Below are 23,294 nucleotides of genomic sequence, written 5' to 3'. Positions count from 1 at the left end.
TGTGAGCTGATACTAATAGCCAGGGAAGGGGCCATGGATACTGGCCCCCTCAAAGGCTAATAGTTTCAGGCCTCAGCGGCCCCAGAAATGGTGCATCAATAAGATGCGCCTATTCTGGCGCTTAGCCTTGCTCTTCCAACTTGCCCTGATGCGGTGGCAAGTGTGGTAATAGGGTTGGGGTTCATGTCAGCCTTGTATTGGCAGCTGACACGAAACCCAGATTAGTACTGGAGAGGCATCTATAAAACACCCCCATTACTAACCCCATCGTAAAATTTGTGAAATAAAGACACAGCCAGAAAAAAAACCTTTATTTGAAATAAATGAAAACACATTTTTACTTTTTTATTCAAAAATAACAAACATAGTTATAACTGTTACCACCGATCAGAGTCTCTGATTCTCGCACTGTAATGCAGATGACAGCATGGAAAACCACTGAGGTTCGGGATTGGGCTTGGCCGAATTTTGCCGATTTTGAGCACAATGCTAGGGTATCCTAACACGAATCCAAATGTGAAATGTTCTTGCTGACTTTTAGATTGTTGAACATTTTCCGAACATGTTTGCTTATCTTTAGTTGTAAACTTCTTCATTATGCTGTGCACCATGGACAAAGAAACATCAAGATCTCTGGAGATGGACTTATAACATTGAGATTGTTGATGCTCTTCAACAATTTTGGTTCTCAAGTCCTCAAACTTAGTCTATTCTCCGCTTTCTGTTCTCCATGCTTAGTGTGGCACACTGTTAGGAATTGTGGTTCTGTGCAGGCGCCACCATTGTCCTGACCATGGAGGTGGAGCTACTACGCACGCAGGAAAACCGTCCCAATCTTAAGGAGCATTGCGTTCTGCAGTAATTCTGGAGTAGTAGGATTTGTGGTGACATGGGATGCCGTATATCCCATGAATTTTACTGCCCGGGGAACATGGAATGCAGTGTTCCTGGTTGCCAGGCAATGCAGGATGCTGCTGTGTCTGGAACTAGGAAGTAGTTGGATTGTGTCTTTTCTGCTGAGCAAGTTAGCAGGGAGTGGTTGTCTGGGGATGATTGGGAGGTATTCAACACCTGATCATTTTTTTCAGCAGACAAGCTATTTAACCCTGTTGCCTGCTTAGTCCTTTACTATTTATTGCAGTTCCTATGTGCTGTGGTGATGAGTGATGCTAACAGTATTAGTAACTATCTTTTCAGGGTTTTTCTTATGGGTCTTCTCCTTCTCTCTTCATTTTACACTCCAAGGGGTTCTTTCAGTAGTATCCACATGGTTCTTGACTAGGCACCGGCCACATCACCAGACACCAGCTGACCGGCGACTGTGGTGCTGGTAAAGGCTATGCAAAAGTCCCCCTTCACTGGAAGCTGGGTGAAGAGTATTCTCGGCTCCCCTAACTGGGCAGCTTGCGCCAAGCTGCGCCTTTACTGGTTTGGTGCCAGTCTTGCTGGGTCTTTCTGCATTAGCGCATCACACACACACAGACACACAATGCAAAGATTTGAGTCAACTTCTTCCCTTTTTATCTGGTTTCAGGTGTGATTTTCATATTGCCCACATCTGTTACTTGCCACAGGTGAGTTTGAACGAGCATCACATGCTTGAAAGAAAGTTGTTTAACCACATTTTTGGAAAGGTTCCAACAATTTTGTCAGGCCCATTTTTGGGGTTTTGTGTGAAATTATGTTCAATTTGCCATTTTTTCAGGTTTTTTTGTGTTGTTCTAATGCACACAAAGGAAATAAATGTGTGTATAACAAAACCTGAGTAATTGCCATAATTTTCTGGGAGAAATATTTAATTTTCTGTAACAATTTCAAGGGTGTCAACACTTTCAGCCATCACTATACATATGGCTTCTCACTTATTATTTTTATATCCTTAAATCTGAAAATATCATATCATATTATAACTTTGAGTTTCAATGTTCTATTGTTAAATCTCAAAGCTCAGTTTGTTTCATTTAGTATCTTACTGACCTTGATTTCCAATCCATTATCTGTGAGAAACTTCTAGGTTTTAGCCATCTGTTGTTTTTGTCTTAAGAATTTAGTTTATTTTTTCTATTTTTCATAAATGTCTAGGCTAAGATCAAATTGTAGTGTAAGCTTATTAATTACATCTGTGACTATAAATAGGTAATGATATGTGCCTATAATATAACATGTATTTCTTCATTATGATCGGAGATAGACATCTGAGCATGGCCTGAACATGAACATCACGTTATGCTGTATTAGACTGCTTCGCATTATATCCTATATGTAAATGAGGCTGTCTGTTCAGGATCTGACCTCACCATACCAGCTCAGAAAGATAGGCAAATTTTTGAACAAGTATGGCTAGTGTGAATATGTAACCTTTTAATTACACAAGTGTTGTGCACAGCCATCCAAAAATTCACCCCATAGGTTTTTGGTGGCATAAGTCATGCCATAAATTCTATGGGTGGTATCTTATTTAGAAAATGTTTAGGTGTTTTTCAAGTAAAAAAAAATCCATGCTGCATTATGGAGAGGCCATGGACCCAAAAAAGGCACCAAAAATAAAAAAGAAAATTAATTTTACTTTTATCCAATGAACACTGTAGGCTGAATTTTCCCTTGCATGAGTGGATGTATATAAGAAAAGCATCAGTTTTTCCCTTTTTTTTAAATTTTAAAGCTACACACGAAACTGCTTGTCTCATATTAGTCTAAGACCAGGTCCACACACTGCAGATTTTTCCAGTGCACATCTGTAGCACATGTATATTGTGGATTCTGCTGCTGAATGTTATACATTTCCATGTGAGGAAATTCCACAGAATGTTGATTTATTAAAATGTCATACACATGCCTGGTATTGTAATCTATTGTAGATTTTAATTGCAAAAATGGTAAAACCTTCAAAATTGTTGTGAGGACCCACCCAAGGAGTTATTTTACAAAGAAAAATAAATTAATGTAATGAAGGAAAAGGCTGATTTGAAAATGATTCCAGTTTTTCAGGGAATAGACTTTCTTATCTGCACATTCTTTATCTCATCCAAATAAGAAGAAGCACTTTCAAATAACAACGAGCAAACTAATTAAAAGCAACAACAGAGCGAGATGAGAGCGTACAGATGAAATACATATGAGACAATATTTCTTGAAGAAACTCAAAAGAAAAACAACAAGTCACTGTTCTGCCTATTTGTAATGCAAAAAACAATGTTCCGCCTCTCATTAATTAGACAAATCATCAAAGTACATTCCGTGTTTACAAAAATTTGTAGAATTATGATCGGATCTAATTATTTATAATTAGGAGTGACTTGTGAATATGAGGAAAAGTAACATTCCCTAGAGAATCAACATCTAAGCTGATAAGAAAAAAGAACAATATAAAGGAAAGTTCATGCAAAAACGCGCTATGGAGAGATATTGTGTTGCATTCTGTACATGTGTTGGCCACAATCTATACAATTACTACTTTACATGGATAAAAATAGCAATTGTTTGAGCTGTGGGTATACAAACCCTGTGATCCCTTTGTCAGTGAAATGAAGGGTCCAGCCACTAAGGGCATTGTACTATTGCTGGGCCAAGTTCTGCAACGTGGACCATCCACGTAAAGGGGCTGAACTGCAAAACCAGCCACAGCCACATTGATATGTACATCAACACCTAGATGATGACAAAATGGGGCTGTGTGATTGCGATTTTTACTGATCCTGATGGTGCGTGATGTAAAACCCTGACCGAATGAGAATTGATAACCTATACCACAAATAGGTTAGTCTATTAGCATCTATGAAAAATTTCCCCAAACACCCTTCAGTATCCATAGCACAAGATGCTGTTGGTATTAAAGTGAATCCGTCATGAGGTTCTTATTTAATGTGAGAGCAGCATAATGTAAAGGCTTAGACCCTGATTCCAGGGATGTGTCACTTATTAGGCTGTGGCTGCAGTTTCAATACAATCAGTGTTTTATTAGCAGATTATCAGTACAGGACTGAGTGTCACATGCAGGCAAGTCAGGCTAATCTGCATAACCTTGCCCCCCACCACTGATTGGCAGCTTGCTGACAGCAGTTTCCTGTGTACACTGTACAATCAGTGGTGTTGGCGGGGTTATAAAGAGTTCAGCATTTTGACCACTGCTACATCTACAAAATAGAAAACAGGGATTCTATCAAAACTGCACCAAGCAGCCTAGTAAGTGACACATCGCTATAATCAGTCTCTCTGCCCCTACATCATACAGCTCTCAGATTCCATAGCAAAAACCTGTTGATAAAGTCTCAAAGAATACTTATATGTATTAATATTTTATATGCGGTAAATAATAGTAATTAATAAAAAGTAAGGATTAAAAAGAAACCACTAAATAGCGTGATTATGAGAAAAATGTTGGGAAATTGTAGAAAACCTTAGACAGTCAGTGTAAATAATTTACTCTCTCAAGCATCTGGGAAGGTGAGATCTGAATTACCATTTACATGGTCTGTGGTCATAGCGTGCACTGGAGAAATATTGTAAAAAATATATTTTTTTGCTATCTTTGGTTTAAAATTTTTCCCAGTAAAGAGAATGGGACACTTTGTATTTATCAAGCTAAATGCGCCAGAATTCTTGTGTAATTTGGAACAAAAAACTGTGTTTCATGACCTGATCTGTTTTAAGACAATTTTTCCGACAGGCGTTATGGCCTCGTTGAAGAAGTGAGTGGCTTATTGGAAATGGGCATGGCTTAACATGCAACACAGTATGCCAAAAATGCGCTAAAATTGTGCTGCACATTTATGGCACAAAGTAATCCAAGAGATGGTGTAGAGTCATAATAAACGGTCGAAAATGCACCAGATTTATCATAGATTTATCATAGCGGTTCATGCTTTTTGACAAATCTGTCTAATTTTAAGAATATGACAAATGTGGCTAATTTTAAAACTGTCTAGTCTGAGTTCAGTGTCCAAGAATTAGGCTATGTTTAAAGATAATGCATCGAAATTGCAACAAAAATGTTGCAAAAATGCAGCAAGAAAAGCAGCAAAAAACGCCAATATATAAGATTTTGGCTGCAAAAACACAATATTTGAATATTAGACAGTAGCAAATTTGCCCCACTATGATCCATTTTCTTATTAGTTCCTTAGCCCTGTGAAGCCTCTATTTCTTTCACAGAGTTTTCATGGTAACTAACTCTACTTTTTCTTCTTTACAAAAGGCCCATACTACAGTATGAACTAACTTCAATGCTTTCGGATTTCTGCTTTCCTGTAAGAGTATTGAGCATGATAATAATTTTTCTTTTGTTCGCACAGGTATGCAACCTGTTATATATTCAGTGAAGGAAGCTCTTCAAGGAAAGACATATTGGATGAGAACTGGCTCCAACATCTCCTATTATAAGTAAGTCTCAACCAATCTCACTCTCCTATTCACATATGCAGCTTTTCATAAAACAGCAGAAAAAGAACTACTCTTTTTAAAAGATGTGGAACTGCTGCTCTCCTATGGGGTCATTATACTGAACATGTCTTGGTTGACAACTTTGCAGCACAGTTTGTCATTTGTACACAGCTCAGCTTTCCATCTGTTTCTGCTTGCAGACAGGAATAGATTAAATTCTGCCATACTGTAATTTTAGATAGGGTATGCCAATATTTGAAGCTTAAACATTGAGTACATGCTAGACAAGAACAATGTTTTACTTTTGTGTTTCTAATGTCTTTTAATCCTTGTTTAAGTGTTCTAATGATCAGCACTTTATAAATGCAGGTTTCTGGAATCACTCCATATTATGTAGTGAGGTTTGTTGTAGCTATTAGCATCTATGTAATCATTTATTGGTCTAACAGTTGCATTAGCTGGAGGAGTTCTTAAAGGGTTATTCTCCATTTGTCTCTTGAGCAGCTCACAGCTCTACAGTCTCCTTACTTCCTGGTTTCTGGAAGGACGGTCTCTTCTCCTTGAGTGACAGTTCTAGTGAGTAGTAGAGCTGTAGTATTAGTGAAACTATGAAGCTCAGCTCATGTCCTGCTGTAACACATTTAACTATTAGTGATTTACACAGAGATAACAGGGACATTTTAACAAGCACATGGCTCTGTGAGAGCTGTGATTCGGAAACCTGCACTGGAAATAGCCAATGATAGGGGCTGGTAATTTTGCAAGATTTGTAACAGCGGCATGTCAGGAGCTGAGAGGGAGAGGAAGGGATGTGAGCAGATAACTTCTGTACAAAAATGAATGGGCTGGAGAGAACTGACTGGTATTTTAAGAGTTAACCTCTCTCCTGGAATGTAAAAACTGCTCAAATTTGGGCAGGGTCTGAGCAGACACGAGTGGCTGAGATCCATGAAAACCAGCTGTACACTATATAAGATGAATTGCTCTCATTGCAGGAGAAAAACAGCAAATAGAAAAAGCAAGTCAATAGCAAACTTGCTTATTTTTATGTGGTCTAACTAAAGCAATTTAATATCTTGAGAGTACCCCTTTAGGACTGCGGTAAAGAATACTTCAAGGTAAGATTACAGCCTCCACAGTCCACCACAGTTCATTTTGTGCTCGGGTACAAAAGGGATAATACTGAACAATGTGTCTGAAAACTTCTATTCAACACTCTTAAAACTAGGAAGGTTAGACCGAAGAATAATTGGTGCTGTGTGAGAAAATTGGTTTGAAATACACTAGTGGGTACAATATAGTTTAATGGTTATTTGTAATGTGAATATAATGGCTGGTCTCATATTCAAAGAAAATTGGGCCTCCTGACAGATCAAATGTCAGCATTCACCACCTTTTAAGAGCTGCGATTTCAATAAAGGCTCCTTGATGTTGTCACACTATTCAAATGTGACTTAGTAATGACCAAAGAGTTTATCCAAAACTGTGCTGCTGTTTTTATGCGTTCTAAAAAATGCAATCAATTTTTAACTCTACTACTTATGTTGGCTGGAAAAAATGCTTTGGTGTGCCATGTATTAGTTTAAATCAGTGTCCTCATCAATTTGCCCTACATTCAAGGTTGTTAGAATGTGGACACTTGATTGACCCCTTCTCGCAAAACGACATTGGATTCACATCCTAGGAAGGGGTCCTCACGTGTGGAGTCAGTTCAGAGTTGCACGTCACTGAATTACTTTTTTAAACTGAATTAATAACTACAATTATAAAGTCGCATTATAAAAAGTCTATGGGCCAATTAATTAAGATTGGTATCTTACACACCATATGGCACTTAAAGAATTAGGTGCAACTTACAACGTGAGTGCAACAAAAGTAGTAAAATCATATTTTATTGTGCTTCTTTTAAAAACTTCAGTACTGGAGTACATTTTTGGCAATATTTTTGCCACAACATTGCCATAAATTTTGATGAATTAGAGGGGCGGGCTTTGCAACGCTTCTTCTCTAACAAGCTTTCCCCACTTTGATGAAGTTGGCCAAGACTGGTATAAAAACACCAAACGTCACACTTGAAGGTGTTTTATGGCAGAATTCTGACCAAAATACTTCATATATATTTTTGATTATTAATTTGTTGTCGGTCAATTCAAAAGGTTAATAAACCTAAAATCTGAATATTTAAGAAAGGAAACATTAGATTTTATGATTTTATCTTTCTTGGCAGAATATCTCTGTGTTCAAAATTATTGGGCAACTATTAGTGTGCAGAATTATTGTAGCATCGGCGTCCCTGCCTCCAGCCGGGCAGAGACGCCGTTCCTCTCACCGCCTCAATCCGGGTCCTGCATCCTTCCGCTCCCCTGCTGCTGTGGCATGCTCTGTGCGCAGCTTCCTGGGCTCTGTACTTAGGGCGCACATGCGCTCCCTCCCTCTTATAGGGGCCGTGCGCGCCGTCCTATAGAGTCCCCGGCCAATGGCCGGAGGACTTCCCCTATATAAGGCACCTCCTCCAATATGGAGGTGCCTGTGCAAGGTTGTTGTTCTGTGTGCTGAACACTGGCTCCAGCCCTCAGGTCCCGCTGCCTGTCAGTCCTGCCTGCCAGTCTTCTGTCAGTCCAGCCCGCCAGCCTTTCTAACAGTTATGTTCTCCAGTCTGTCTACAGTTGTGCCCGCCAGCCTGCTTACCTGGAGCACCTGTCTGTAACTTGCCATGCCCGCCAGCCTGCCCACCTGGAGCACCTGCCTGTTACCTGTCGGGACCGCCAGCCAGTCTACCAGAAGCACCTGCCAGTTACCTGCCGTGCCCGCCTGCTCGCCTACCCGGAGAACCCATCTGGCTATCTGCTGAACCTGCCTGCTTATCTATCCGGTCCACCCGTCAGCCTTCCTGCCATGCTCATCCGCTGTACCGGTCTGTTCCTGCCATCTGACCCGTGGGAGTCGCCTGCTCTCACACAAGGTCGGTCCCAGAGTGGCACCTGGTCCACCTGCCCGGTCCCTCTCTGGTTCACGGAGTCGATTGAGCCGCCGTGCAACCTTGGTCAGGCCGTGTAGGCACTTAGTCACGCCCCTCTGGTCCCTCCTTGCACCGAAGCACAGAGGTTCCACCACCTGGACTCATAACAGTTTGCACAGGCCATGGAACCTGGTGGCCCCCAGGCTCCTTCACTCTCTGAACTGTACCGGGAGGTCTCACGTCAGAGATCCCAACAGGAGACAATCCTGTCCTATCTGTGGACTGTCAACTCCCGCCTGGACACGCTGTCCACCCCGTCCATGTCCGTCTCTGGCCAAGTGGCACCCGCTCCGGTGGCACCTCAACCTACTGGTGCTATTGCACCCGGCTCTGGACCCTGGCTCTCTGCGCCTCCACATTTTGGTGGTGACCCCATCTTATGTCAGGGCTTCTTAAATCAGTGCACTCTGCACTTTGAACTCCAGGCACATCAGTTCCCCTCCGACTGGGCCAAGGTGTCGTTCATCATGTCCCACCTCACCGGGGAGGCATTGGCATGGCTAAACCCTCTGTGGGAAATAGGGGATCCCCTGGTGTCCGATCTTCTGGCTTTCCTCACTGCCTTCCGGAAGGTCTTTGAGGAGCCCAGACGAAAATCTTCTACTGCCTCCTCTCTTCTCAGTGTCCGCCAAGGGAATCTCACCGTGGGCCAGTATGCCATACAGTTCCGTATTCCCGCATCTGAGCTTGCCTGGAACAACGAGGCCCTGGTGCCCACCTTCTGGGAGGGTCTTTCCGGTCTGATCAAGGATGAGCTAGCCGGTCGTGACATCCCTTCCACTCTGGATGACCTGGTGTCATTAGCTACCCGGATTGACATCTGTTTTCTGCAATGTGCTAAGGAGACTACCCGGGAGAGATTTCCGCGTCTCGCTCCTGTATTCCAAAAGCCAGCCTCACAACCAGCAATTCCCTGGGCATGCTCATCTGAGCCCATGCAAATTGACCAAATCAGGATGGTCAAGTCTCGCCAGGAGACGCGCCGAGCTGAGGGGAATTGCTCCTACTGTGGCAGTAATGACCATCTGATCCGTTCCTGCCCGGTGAGGCCGGGAAACTCCAGTGTCTAGGACCACTCGGAGAGGTCGTCCTAGGCAAGAGTAATTCCTCTCCGTCCTTGACTCTGTCTGTTTCTACTTCCAGTGGTGAGACCCGCTTCTTCGAGATTGCCCTTCTGGATTCCGGAGATGCTGGGAATCTCATTCAACAGGCTGTTGTGGAGCGGTATCAGATTCCTACTGTACGTGGGGCTGAACCGTTGGCGGTTGCCTCCATGGATGGGAGGCTTCTTCCAGAGACCATCTTACTCGTCACAGAGTGGGAATGCTGGTGGGAATGCTGCACTCGGAGAAGATCTCCTTTCATGTGCAGTCCGGTCTCTCTCACTCCCTCTTGCTTGCTGTACCCTGGTTACAAAGACATGAGCCCTTCCTGAATTGGAGATCTGGTGAAGTGCTACGTTGCGGTCAGAAATACCATGAGTCTGGTCTGGTCCTGGTTCGTCCAGCTCGACCCACGTCTACTCTGGCTAATCTACCTGGTCTGCCAGCACCCTACTGGTCCTATGCCGACGTCTTCGACAAATAGGTGGCAGAGACACAACCACCTCATAGGCCGTATGATTGCCCCATCGACCTGGTATCTGGTGCTTCTACCCCTGACGGGCGTATCTACCCCCTGTCGCTGGCTGAGATCCGGGCCATGTCTGAGTACATAGAGGAGAATTTTGCTAGAGGACTTATCCAGAAATCCACCTTTCCGGCTGGTGCAGGATTCTTCTTCGTCAAGAAGAAAGACGGCTCCCTACGTCCCTGTATCGATTACAGGTGTCTTAACCAGATTACCATCAAAAATAAGTACCCCCTGCCTCTCATCTCGGAGCTGTTCGACTGCCTTAAAGGCGCAAAGATCTTCACTAAGCTCGATCTTCGTGGGGCGTATAATTTGATCCGGATCAGCCAGGGAGACGAGTGGAAGATGGCATTCAACACCCTGGATGGTCACTACGAGTACCGCGTGATGCTCTTTGGTCTCTGTAATGCTCCAGCCATCTTCCAGGAGCTGGTTAACGACATATTCCGTGATCTTCTATATTCTTGTGTAGTAGTATACCTGGACAATATCTTGGTCTTCTCTCCAGATCAGCCCTCACACCGGAGGGATGTTCGTCAGGGTCTGCTAAGGCTCCGGCAGAATCGCCTATACGCTAAGTTCGAGAAATGCCTATTTGAGCAGACCTCTCTACCATTCCTGGACTATATTATCTCTGAGACTGATCTGCGGGTGGATCCTGAGAAGGTCTCTGCCGTCTTAAAGTGGCCCCGTCCAGAGGGGTTGAAGGCGATTTAGCGATTCCTGGGCTTCGCAAATTATTACCGCCTCTTCATTCCTCATTTCTCCTCCCGGACTGCTCCCATCTCCGCGCTCACCCGTAAAGGAGCAAATCCCAGGTAATGGACTTCCGAAGGGGAGGAGGCCTTCATCTCCCTGAAACTTGCCTTCTCTTCCGCCCTTGTGCTACACCATCTGGATTGCAAACAACAGTTCTTCCTGGAGGTTGATGCATCCTCCTCCAGAGCTGGAGCGGTGCTCACCCAGAAGTCCTCATCCGGGAGAATGGTAACCTGCGGCTTCTTCTCCAAGCTCTTCCCCTCGTCTGAGCGCAATTACTCTACTGGAGATCGTGAGCTACTGGCCATCAAATTAGCGCTGAAGGAGTGGTGCTACTTGCTGGAAGGGGCTCTGCGCCCGGTGGTCATCTACACTGACCACAAAAACCTTGCTTATTTGCAGAACGCCCAAAGATTAAATCCGCGTCAGGCCAGGTGGTCTCTTTTCTTTGACCTATTCCGCTTCACTCTGCAGTACCGCCCGGCAGACAAAAACATTAAAGCTGACGCTCTATCCCGCTCATTCCTGTCTTCCGACCAAGAGGAGGATCCTCTACATATCATCGACCCCTCCAGAGCAATGACTGTGGCCCCGTTTGACCTGTCTCACCTTCCACCTGGTAAAACCTTTGTAGTGGTTCCGGATCGTAAGAAGGTTCTACTCTGGGGCCATTCATCCAAACTAGCCAGTCATGCTGGCCAGAAGAAGACCTTTTTGCTCATCGCCTGACATTACTGGTAGCCTTCCCTGGGCAAGGATGTTGCGGACTTCATTGCAGCTTGTTCCTCCTGTGCCCGTAACAAGGTATACAGGCACCTTCCATTTGGCCGTCTTTTTCCTCTTCCCGTGCCTTCCACTCCGTGGCAACACATTGCAATGGGCTTTATTACGGATCTCCCTGTTTCTGCCGTTTGTACTATTATTTGGGTGGTCGCTGGCCGCTTTTCTAAAATGGCCCACTTCATCCCTCTGCCTGGTCTTCCGTCTGCATCTGTGCTGGCTAAGGATTTCATTCATCACATTTTTCGTCTGCACGGCCTACCCCTCCACATTGTGTCTGATCGCAGGGTTCAGTTCACTTCGTGCTTCTGGAGAGCTACGTGTAAACTGCTGGATGTCTCCTTGGATTTCTCCTCTGCTTATCATCCTCAGTCCAATGGTCAAGTGGAACGTATCAACCAGTTCCTTACCAGCTTTCTTTGGCACTTTGTCAAAGCTCACCATAATGATTGAATCATACACTGTGTGCAGAATTATTAGGCAAGTTTTATTTTAGAGGATTATTTTTATTATTTATCAACAACTATGTTCTCAATCAACCGAAAAGACTCATAAATATCCAAGCTTAATATTTTTGGAAGTTGGAGTGTTTTTTTTTAGATTTGGCTATCTTAGGAGGATATCTGTTTGTGCAGGTAACTATTACTGTGCAGAATTATTAGGCAACTTAATAAAAACCAAATATAATCCCATCTCACTTGTTTATTTTCACCAGGTAAACCAATATCGGTACACAAAATTTAGAAATAAACATTTCTGACATGCAAGAAAAAAAACCAAAAAAATTAGTGATCAATATAGCAACCTTTCTTTATGATGACACTTAACAGCCTCCCGTTCAGTCCAGCCCACCAGCCTGTCTAACAGTTCTGTTCCCCAGTCTGTCTACAGTTATGCCTGCCAGCCTGCTTACCTGGAGCACCTGCCAGTTACCTGCCGCGCCGCGCCCGCCTGCCCGCCTGCCCGGAGCACCCGTCTGGCTATCTGCCGAACCAGCCTGCTTATCTACCCGGCCCACCCGTCAGCCTTTCTGCTGTGCTCATCCGCTTTACCGGTCAGTTCCTGCCATCTGACTCGTGGGAGTCACCTGCTCTCACACAAGGTCGGTCCCAGAGTGGCACCTGGTCCACCTGCCGGTCCCTCCCTGGTTCACGGAGTCAATTGAGCCGCCGTGCGACCTTGGTCAGGCCATGTAGGCACTGAGTCACGCCCCTCTGGTCCCTCCTTGCACCGAAGCACAGAGGTTCCAACACCTGGACTAACAATTATTATGCAACTAAATAAAAAACTTATTTTTTTTCCATTTGAATTGTCTATTATCATTTGTTAAATTGAGAATAATAACCAAGGAACTCAAAATGTACAAAATACATTTCAAAAAATATATATATCAGTGACCAAATTAGTCACCCTTCTTTTCAATAACAGTCATAAGGCTCCCAACAATGGGGTCTGTCAGTTTCTTAATCTGTCAATCAACTTTTTGGGCAGCGCCAACCACAGCCTCCCAGAGTCCCGGCTCAGAAACCGGCAAATCCTCGCAGCGCACAGTGCATGCACTGGGGCGATTCATGAGTCTGTAGTCACGCAGAGTGACTGCAGACTTATCATTTTGGACCAGAAAACCCCTTTAAATATTTTTTGGTCCATTTTACTTAAAGAAATCAAGCTTTCTAATAATTTTGCACTCCTTGATAAAGGGTGTTGATATCCTTTAGGCCTGATTCTCCCTCATTACATAAATATACACCACCTGATCTACTTCAAACCAATAAGTTTTCTACAGCTTGGAGTCGAAAAATCTGCATAAAAATGTATGCATAAATCTGCATAAAAATTTTGATATGGTCAAAATACTAACTTGCCTAATAATTGTGCACAATGCGTAATATGGTACCCCAGAAGTCTGTCTATACGGTAATTACTTCCGATTTATACAGAGACATTTATCCAGACGTGGCATGTTCTTATATACAGTACACTGTATTATTGAATGAAAGTTTCTGTGGGAGACTATAACACCATAACAACATGCCATAAGACGGGGCAATATGGTAGAACACATAGTTATTTGAACACTTCCAGTGCTTAAATGCTGCAGTATATTTGCTCTGACCTTTTGTGTGCTACACAGGCTCAGATTCATTTGTAGAATGGAGTTTTTGAAAACTTCAATCCCATTATATAGAAAAATTTATGAACACCTGAATAAATGGCCAACCCAAGATCCTCCACTTACTGGGTTGACACTAGAAATTCTAAAACTTAATTCTAATTTACATGTTAAAAGACAAAGTGGTGAACAAATCAACTGTGATACGTAAGTAAATGTCAACTTTGGGTTCCGTTAATCCAGTTTTAATCGGGTTTTCCAGATGCAGATGTATACATTAATATATGCCACATCTACCTTCTGTTATGACTACAAAATACTTAAAAATTTCTCTTTTTTCTTATGTTCTTTACTAGAAACTTGTTTTGTTACCGAGCATCTGATGGAAAGAGGAGAAAATATTACACCTTGACTTTCACTGTGAAATTCCCACATTACGATGATGTTTGCTACATGGCGTATCATTACCCTTACACATACTCTGCTCTCTTGGTAAGAGTAACTTTATTAAACCATGGTATTTATTCTCTTGATATCTTACTAATGTTCTTAGCAGACTCAGATATTCTAGTTCCCGATGCAGGATTCGACAGTGTTGTAATATTGATGTGAGTGGGGGATGGTTGCAAAACTCTTCCCTGCTTATACTAAGTGGATAGTATGTGAAGAGCAGGGCCAATTCTAGATTTTCTGTTGCTTGAGGCAAAAATTTAAATGGTTCCCCTCCCCACAATGCAATTTAAATCGGAACAAATGCAATTCAGTCATTAGATTTTGGGTTTTGCTTTTACGGTATTCATTTATTTTTGTTTAGTCATCTTAAGGGACTTGAACATGTGATCTTCTAATCACTTATACTATAAACTGCAGTGCTCCAGTATTGTAGTTTATACAACAAGTCTCTGTCTCCTATGAAAAAATATAGAACCAAAACCACCATCAGTACAGAAATACAGCATCTGAACCGCAATCTGTATAGAAATACAGAACCAGAAACACTAACTGTACGTGGATGAATCACCAGAATTATTATCAGTACATGAATACATCACCAGGCTTAATACAGCTATCAATTGCAATTTGAGCTCAGTATGTCCTTAAAGAAGCACTCTCATCAACATTTTTATCCTCTTAATATATTGCAATCATCACATTATGTAGCACTGTGTACTTACAATTGCTCATTTGGCCTTCTTCCCAGCTAATTCTTCTTTTTTTCATAAGGTCTATGACATTACATGATTAAAATGACTAGCTGAATCCTTCTAAACTCTGTGTAGAAACAGGAAGTCAGTTTTCCCTGTATGAGTCATAATTTACTGCAAAAGTCCCTGGCAGGAGGGAGGAGCGGAGCAGCTGGTCAGGAGTTGAAAAGGGGAATGATACACACAGACAACAGAAGAATTAGCTGTGTAGAAGGGCAAATGAGCCATTGTAAGTACACAGTGCTATATAATATGATGATTGCAATATATTAAGAGAAAAAAAACTTTGATAGGAGTGCTTCTTTAAAAATAGTAAGGAGATTTTGAGAATTATTATCATCATCCATCATCAGACTTCAGATCATACAGGAACCACAGTACTGATTACAGACAGGCATAATCATAAATTAACATTTTTACCCAGGTAACTTATAGATGATAGCTTATTTGATTAAAGTCGTTATTATCCCTTTCATCTCAATCTGGTCCTGATGCCATAATAACTTTAGACATCCACAGCTTGTTTCTACAAACTTCTCTCTTCTCCCATCTTTTACACTACATCCCAACAGCATCATTATAATGCTCCCAAATAAAAATACCTTCCCTATGCTGTGCCCTTGACTAATTGCCCCTATTGTGCTTCCTTCACAAAATATGGCTCCCACAGTGCCCTTCTTATGGTACAGACCTTCCACACCATCCACCCTTATGAACTATAACACACCGTCATCCTTAATGATCTATAACCGCCACACTGTTTAACCTTATGAGATATAATCTTCACACCATCCACCCTTATGAACTATAACCACCACACTTTCCCTACTTCATGCTGTCCTCTCTTCACTGTTTCTCCATGATGTCCATATCTGCACACTTCAGTTCACTTTTTCGCCATTTTCAGTGTGTTCCCCTCTCTTTATTGTGCTCCCTATCCATACTACCCCTTCTTTATACTAGCCATGTTAACACTGTGCCCTCTCTCTGTACTGCCTTCTCTTTACACTATACCTCCTTGCTACAGCCACCCATGCACAAAAAAGAAACCAGAGAAACTAGGGGTTTCTTGTACAAAAATATAACAAAATCTTTATTAAATACACATGTATACATATTAACAAAGACAATATGGATAAAAGCAGTGTACATAAGGAGCAGTGTCAGGAAACACCCCCCCCAGAACAAAAGAAGTGGTCAGAGGTTATCTGTAATTGTATACTAGGTATGGGCCGGGAAAGCGGAATATTTAAGGTTAATCATAACAGGTTAATCTAGGTAGTGTACATAAAGCAAGTAATAGAAGTATAAGCACACAGTGTGCCTGCTAAAATACAAACTCCCAGGGCCACCAGCAACACATATATAAGTACCAGAGTATTGTACCACAAAGCCTAAACCTATATTTTTGTACAAGAAACTCCTAGTTTCTCTGTTTTTTTTTTATGTTTTTGGAGTTACATGGGCACACTCTTACTTATGCTTGCTGATGTGCCCTAGTTTTATATGATCTTGGGAAACTTTTATATAAGCCACCCATACACAGTATGATGGCCCACAAAGCATAATGGCCCCCACAGACCTTTACACTCAGTATGATGGACTGTACATTCCTTTACACAGTATTATGACTCATAGCTCCATATAAAAAGTATGATTTTTCATAGCCTGCTATATTCAGTATGATGCCACGATAGCTCCCAATATAAAGTATAATGACTCATATCCACCTATATACATAATGATTAGTGATGAGCGAGTATGGTTTGTTAACCCTTTCGCCGAGTATACTCGGGCGAGCACCGAGTATTTACAGCTGCTCGGTGTTATGTTTGAATCACTCCCGTGTGCATGATTTGCAAGTGTTTGACAGCTTTAATACATGTGAGGAATGTGTAAGAAATATAAATTCCTCACATGTATTAAAGCTGTCAAACAGTCGCAAATCATGCACACGGGAGAGATTCAAACATAACACAGAGCAGCAGTAACTACTCGGCGAAAGGGTTAACAAAACATACTTGCTCATCACTAATAATGATGCCACCCCATCGCCGTATATACAAGATGATGGCCCCAGATCCCCCGTATATACAATCCAATGTCACCAAAGCCTCTATAATCTGTATGTTGCCATATAAGCTTTCCTATTTACAGTATGATTGTTGATTGCCTTTAGCTTCCTATATACAGTGTGATGCCACCACAGCCATTTCTCCCAACTCCTGGGTCACATGATTTTAAAAAAAACAACCTTATACTCACGTAATCCAGGCTCCCAGTACACTGCAGCCTCCATATTATCTTTCAGTTTGTCTCACAGTAGGTGCTGGCAGTGTGATGCAGTGACGTCATCTCTCTGCTTGATGTTCCTTGCGTGGAGCCAGCCTTCAACAGGCCACAGGCCGAAATTAGACTGCAGCCTGCTGGAGTAACTGGCGGAGCAGGTAGTGATAGCTCTTTGCGCTGCCACAGGTTTCAAGAGTATTGGCATCCTAAGGATGACAATACTGTTAAAAGTTTTGCAGGTTGATGCGTCCTACTGTTGGACCAGCCCTGCTCCTCTTGGGGTTGCAAAGCGCTGTCGCCTGAAGCGAGATACTCATCTCGCCACTTGGCACAAGTGGGCCTATTGAAGGGGCTACAACTATAACATTATAGCGGCCTTTTCAAAAAGCTGATTTGTAAGGATAATCAGACCCTCAATGATCCGAGACTTCAGAGCATAATGAGGAACAATTTGCGGCCAATAATTTTGCTGGAAATTGATTTTCCCAGGAAATTCAACGCAAAGTTCAAATCCATGTCATAATTATTCACCTCCTCTACCTCCTCCTCTTTCAGTGCCCCCTTCAGGGTTGTCAGTTCCTGATCCTTCTGTCTCAGTAGATCATCCTGCTTGTACTTAATCAGCAGAACTGCATCCAACTCTTCCTCCTGGTCTTCTTTGTTGTCTGATACTATACCGGAGGTTGTTACTGGCAACGTCACCTCCTCTTCCATCCTGATCTCCTCTGCTTCTATAGGAGGATCCACACTCGGAATAAAGGCACACAGCATAGCATTTTCTTTATTTACCCTTTCAGCAAAAGCTACAGGAGCAGCTTTTTTGTCGCCCTTGCGCCTTCGACGACGAGAGGGGGACTTTCTCACCACGTTTGACTCCTCCTAACTGAACTCTTTCTGCTTTCGTAGTGTCACCATAAGCAGTGGGGTCTGCGTCACTCCCCATGGTGTTGTGGACCAACAGGTCACCTCCCACTTTGATGTTAACCCCTACTTCTGGAGCTAACCAGTTATCAACAGTCGAATTGTCATTTTTAGGTGGTACCAACCCACGACCAGTAACCAATTTTGGTATTCTATGCTCCACCCTCTTTTGAGACTCCGTCCCCTTTTGGCCAACCACACCTGTAGGGGTTTTTAAAAAAAAAAAAAAAACACGCTATAGTCTTAGGACCCAGTTCACAACATCTCTTATCACCTCACCAGGCACTCTGAGACAGTACCGGCACCCCGGGAGTACTCAAGGAATGGTCCGCTGCCGCCATTCTGTACGGTGCCAACAGCTCCTGCCGTTCCTGCACCATGTCCTGTTACTGTAACTTTAACAGGCACCTTAATTGCTCAACAGCTTCAGTCTCATCTGCTGCTCCCTTCACAGCCATCTTTATCTGCTCCTGCATTTCTTAAGGAAACTCTATTTCGCTGAAGAGTGTTTGCAGCTGGTCATCTAACCACTTCTCCATTCCGTCTGGGGATACTGCTCCATTCGTAGCCATCGTGGTATGCTGTTCAAAACCAGACACCGCTTTCCCCGGAAAATTTTTCGTGGCCCCACCGAGCCACAGCAAACCAAGTTTGAGTGCGACGACAATTTTCGTAACCCCGCCGAGTCACAGCCAGATGCTTTAATCTACGTGGCCCCGTCGAGCTACAGCAAACCAGGTTTGAGTGTGATGACAATTTTCATAACCCCGCCGAGTTACAGCCAGTTGCTTGCATCCACGTTCGTCGTCCTGTGCCGTTACCCCTCGCAACCAGGCTGCAGTTGCCTGCATTCTCCACCAACTGTGAGGTAGCGCTAATGTCAATGTTGAGGGGCACTAACTTCACCGGGTCAATTAAAGCACACATGCAACTTTTTTCAGCATTATGAAGTCCAACAGTTTATTACACATCATAAACTGCTTATAACATTGTCCATCTCAGTGACTCGCAGGAATGTTACACATGTAATATCCTAGCGCCTTTTCAAAGGCAGTTATGCCCGCTTGCCTTCAGATACAGACTTCAGCAAGGTAACAACATCAATGTCCATATAACGCACTGCTTTTACCTTTGCCGGGGCTTAGCTGCTTCTATCAGCTCTGTTCTGCCAAAGCTGTGGTTTAAGGCTCACCAGACGTGGTCTCCAGGCCACGTCCCTTCCAGGGCTAATGGTGCCCCAGACACAGGGATCAGGTCTCTTGCCTCCCCCTGTTTCAAAACCACCCGGATATATATATCCCTCTGTGCGCACAGGACCTGTGATGATGTCACAGTCATGTGATCAGTCACCTAAATGGGAGGTACGTGGTAAGCCACAACACACCCCCTTTGATATTTTGGCAATGCAGCAAGCCGCTGCATTACAGGGTCAATATCCATGGACCTTCCCAGTCTATTAATATCAGCCCTCAGCTGTCTTCTTTGCCTTTGCTGGTTATCAAAAACGAGGGGACCCCCCAAAAAAGGATGTGGGCTCCCCCTATTTTTAATAACAAGCAAAGGAAAACCAGACAACTGCATGGTGATATGAATTCTTGTTCTCGAGGCTGCATAGGTCCCTCGCGGTCATGTCTTACAGGTGATGTCTCTAGTAACATCATTGCCCATGAGACATGACCGCCAGTGACCTATGCAGCCTCGAGTATGATGTTCCATTTCTGGAGAGGTTGAGGGCTATTCTTATTAGGCTGGGGAGGGACCAATATCCATGGCCCTTCCCAGCCTATTAATATCAGCCCCCAGCTGCCTGCTTTAACTTAGCTGGTTATTAAAAATAGTGGAGACCCCACGTCATTCTTTTTGGGGTCCCCCCATCTATAATATAACGGGAGATGCGTGTCTCTGGCTGAAGCCTCGATAGACTGCGCATGCGTGACGCGCAGTCTGGCTCCAGACAGAAGCAAGCATCCAGCTGTTATACAGGTAAGAGGAGTGTATGGCGCTGGAGATCACGGTATACGTAGGCACTAAACACATACCGCGATCTTCGGCATCATACTTACATACTTACCTGACCGGGAGGAGCATTGCGCATAGCGCTATCCGGCGCCATTTTACTGAAGACACATTTGCAGTGTGTCATGAGCAAAATAGTGCCGGACAGCGCGGTGCTCCAGCGCCGCACTCCTCCCCCAGCCTCCGGCAGAGCAGGACACTGGAGCACAAAGAAGAAAGGTGAGTATAACTGTTTATTTTTTGTGTGTGTGTACAGCTTGAAAGGGATGAGGGGGCCACACATACCTGGATTGGGGGGTGAGGGGGCCACACATACCAGGATTGTGGGGTGAGGGGGTCAAACACATGCCAGGATTGTGGGGTGAGGGGACCATGCATACCAGGATTGGGGGGTAAGTGGACCATGCATACCAGGATTGGGGGGTGAGGGGACCATGCATACCAGGATTGGGGTGTGAGGGGACCATGCATACCAAGATTAGGGGGTGAGGGGTACCATACATACCAGGATAGGCAGGATAGGAATGCAGGGTACCATGCATACCAGGATGAGGGGTATCATGCATACCAGAATAGGGATGAGGGGTACCATTCATACCAGGATAAGGATGAGGGGTGCCATGCATACTAGGATGAGGGATTGGGTGCCATGCATACCAGGTTTCCGGGACGAGGAGGCCATACATACCAGAATTGAGATGAGGGGTGCCATGAATACCAGGATGAGGGGTACCATGCATACCAGAATAGGGATGAGGGGTGCCATGTATACCAGGATTCGGATGAGGGGCCCATGCATACCAGGATAGGGATGAGGAGTGCCATGTATACCATGATGGGAGCGAGGGGTGCCATGAATACCAGGATTGGGGATGAGGGGTGCCATGCATAGCAGGATGGGGATGAGGGATGCCATTCATATCAGGATTGGGGATGAGGGAGCCATGCGTACCAAGATTGGGGATGAGGGATATCATGCAGTACCAGGATTGGGGATTAGGGGTGCCATGCATACCAGGATTGGGGATGAGAAAGCCATGCATACCAGTATTAGGGATGAGGGAGCGATGCATACCAGGACTGGGGATGAGGGGTGCCATGCATGCCAGGATTGGGGATGAGGGGTGCCAGGCATACCAGGATTGGGGATGAGTGGTGCCATTCATATAGGGATTAGGGATGAAGGGTGCCATGCATACCGGAATTGGGAATGAGGGGTGCCATACATACCAGGATTGGGGATGAGGGTTGCCATGCATACCAGGATTGGGGATGAAATGTATCATGCAATACCAGGATTGGGGATGAGGGGTGCCATACATACCAGGATTGGGGAAGCCATGAATACCAGGATTAGGGATGAAGGAGCCATGCATACCAGGATTGGGGATGAGGGGTGCTATGCATACCATGATTGGGGATGAGGGGTGCCATACAAACCAGGATGGGGGATGAGGGGTGCCATGCATACCAGGATTCGGATGAGGGGCCATGCATACCAGGATAGGGATGAGTAGTGCCATGCATACAATGATGGGGGTGAGGGGTGCCATGAATACCAGGATTGGGGATGAGGGGTGCCATGCATACCAGGATGGGGATGAGGGGTGCCATGCAAATCAGGATTGGGGATGAGGGAGCCATGCATACCAGGATTGGGGATGAGGGGTATCATGCAATACCAGGATTGGGGATGAGGGGTGCCATGCATACCAGGATTGGGGATGAGGGAGCCATGCATACCAGGATTGGGGATGAGGTGTGCCATGCATACCAGGATTGAGGATGAGGGGTGCCATACATACTGGGATTGGGGATGAGGGGTGCCATGCATACAGGATGCGGATGAGAGGCCATGCATACCAGAATAGGGATGAGGAGTGCCATGCATACCATGATGGGGGTGAGGGGTGCCATGAATACCAGGATTGGGGATGAGGGGTGCCATGCATTCCAGGATGGGAATGAGGGGTGCCATGCATATCAGGATTGGGGATGAGGAAGCCATGCATACCAGGATTGGGGATGAGGGGTATCATGCAATACCAGGATTGGGGATGAGGGGTGCCATGCACACCAGGATTGGGGATGAAGGAGCCATGCTTACCAGGATTAGGGATGAGCGAGCCATGGATACCAGGATTGGGGATGAGAGAGCCATACATACCAGGATTGGGGATGAGGGGTACCATGCATGCCGGAATTGGGGATGAGGGGTGCCATGCATACCAGGATTGGGGATGAGTCGTGCCATGCATACCGGGATTAGGGGTGCCATGCATACAAGGATTGTGGATGAGGGGTGTCATACATACCAGGATTGGGGATGAGGGGTACCATGCATACCAGGATTGAGGAGAGGGGAGCCATGCATACCAGGATAGGGATGAGGAGTGCCATCCATACCATAATGGGGGTGAGGGGTGCCATGGATACCAGGATTGGGGATGAGGGGTGCCATGCATAGCAGGATGGGGATGAGGGGTGCCATGCATATCAGGATTGGGGATGACGTAGCCATGCATACCAGGATTGGGGATGAGGGGTACCATGCAATACCAGGATTGGGGATGAGGGGTACCATGTATACCAGGATTGGGGATGAGGGAGCCATGCATGCCAGGATTAGGGATGAGGGGTGCCATGCAATCCAGGATTGAGGATGAGCGGTGCCATTCATACCGGGATTGGGGATGAGGGGTGCCATGCATACCAGGATTCGGATGAGGGGCCAGGCATACCAGGATAGGGATGAGGAGTGCCATGCATACCATGATGGGGGTGAGGGGTGTCATGAATACCAGGATTAGGGATCAGGGGTGCCATGCATACCAGGATGGGGATGAGGGGGCCATGCATACCAGGATTGGGGATGAGGGGTGCCATGTATACCAGGATTGAGAATGAGGGGTGCCATACATACAAGAATTGGGGATGAGGGGTGCCATGCATACCAGGATTCGGATGAGGGGCCATGCATACCAGGATGCGGGTGTGGGGTGCCATGCACACCAGGATGTGGGTAAGGGGCCCATCTATACCTGGATGAGGGATACCATACATACCAGGATAGGGATGAGGGATGGGGTAACATGCATACCATGATAGGGATGAGGAGTACCACACACACCAGGATTGGGGATAAGGGGTGCCATGCATACCAGGACTGGGGGTGAGGGGT

At 44.8% G+C, this 23,294-nt stretch overlaps 1 protein-coding gene across 2 annotated transcripts in view; it reads left to right on the top strand.

The window, feature by feature from the left end:
* AGBL1 (AGBL carboxypeptidase 1) overlaps positions 1 to 23,294 on the top strand; it is a 1,577,225-nt gene that overhangs the window by 415,380 nt on the left and 1,138,551 nt on the right. For both annotated transcript variants that reach the window (XM_073653286.1, XM_073653285.1), the window contains exons 15-16: positions 5,292 to 5,379; positions 14,039 to 14,174. In XM_073653286.1, coding sequence (XP_073509387.1) covers positions 5,292 to 5,379; positions 14,039 to 14,174 — 224 coding nt within the window. The remainder of the gene's footprint in view (positions 1 to 5,291; positions 5,380 to 14,038; positions 14,175 to 23,294) is intronic.

The sequence above is a fragment of the Phyllobates terribilis genome, unplaced genomic scaffold (assembly GCF_046119375.1).
Source record: "Phyllobates terribilis strain yellow unplaced genomic scaffold, ASM4611937v1 Scaffold_11__3_contigs__length_659146591, whole genome shotgun sequence".
Classification (NCBI taxonomy): domain Eukaryota; kingdom Metazoa; phylum Chordata; class Amphibia; order Anura; family Dendrobatidae; genus Phyllobates; species Phyllobates terribilis.
The sequence above is the reverse complement of the archived record's forward strand: the minus strand, read 5'-3'. Positions and strand labels throughout refer to the sequence as shown.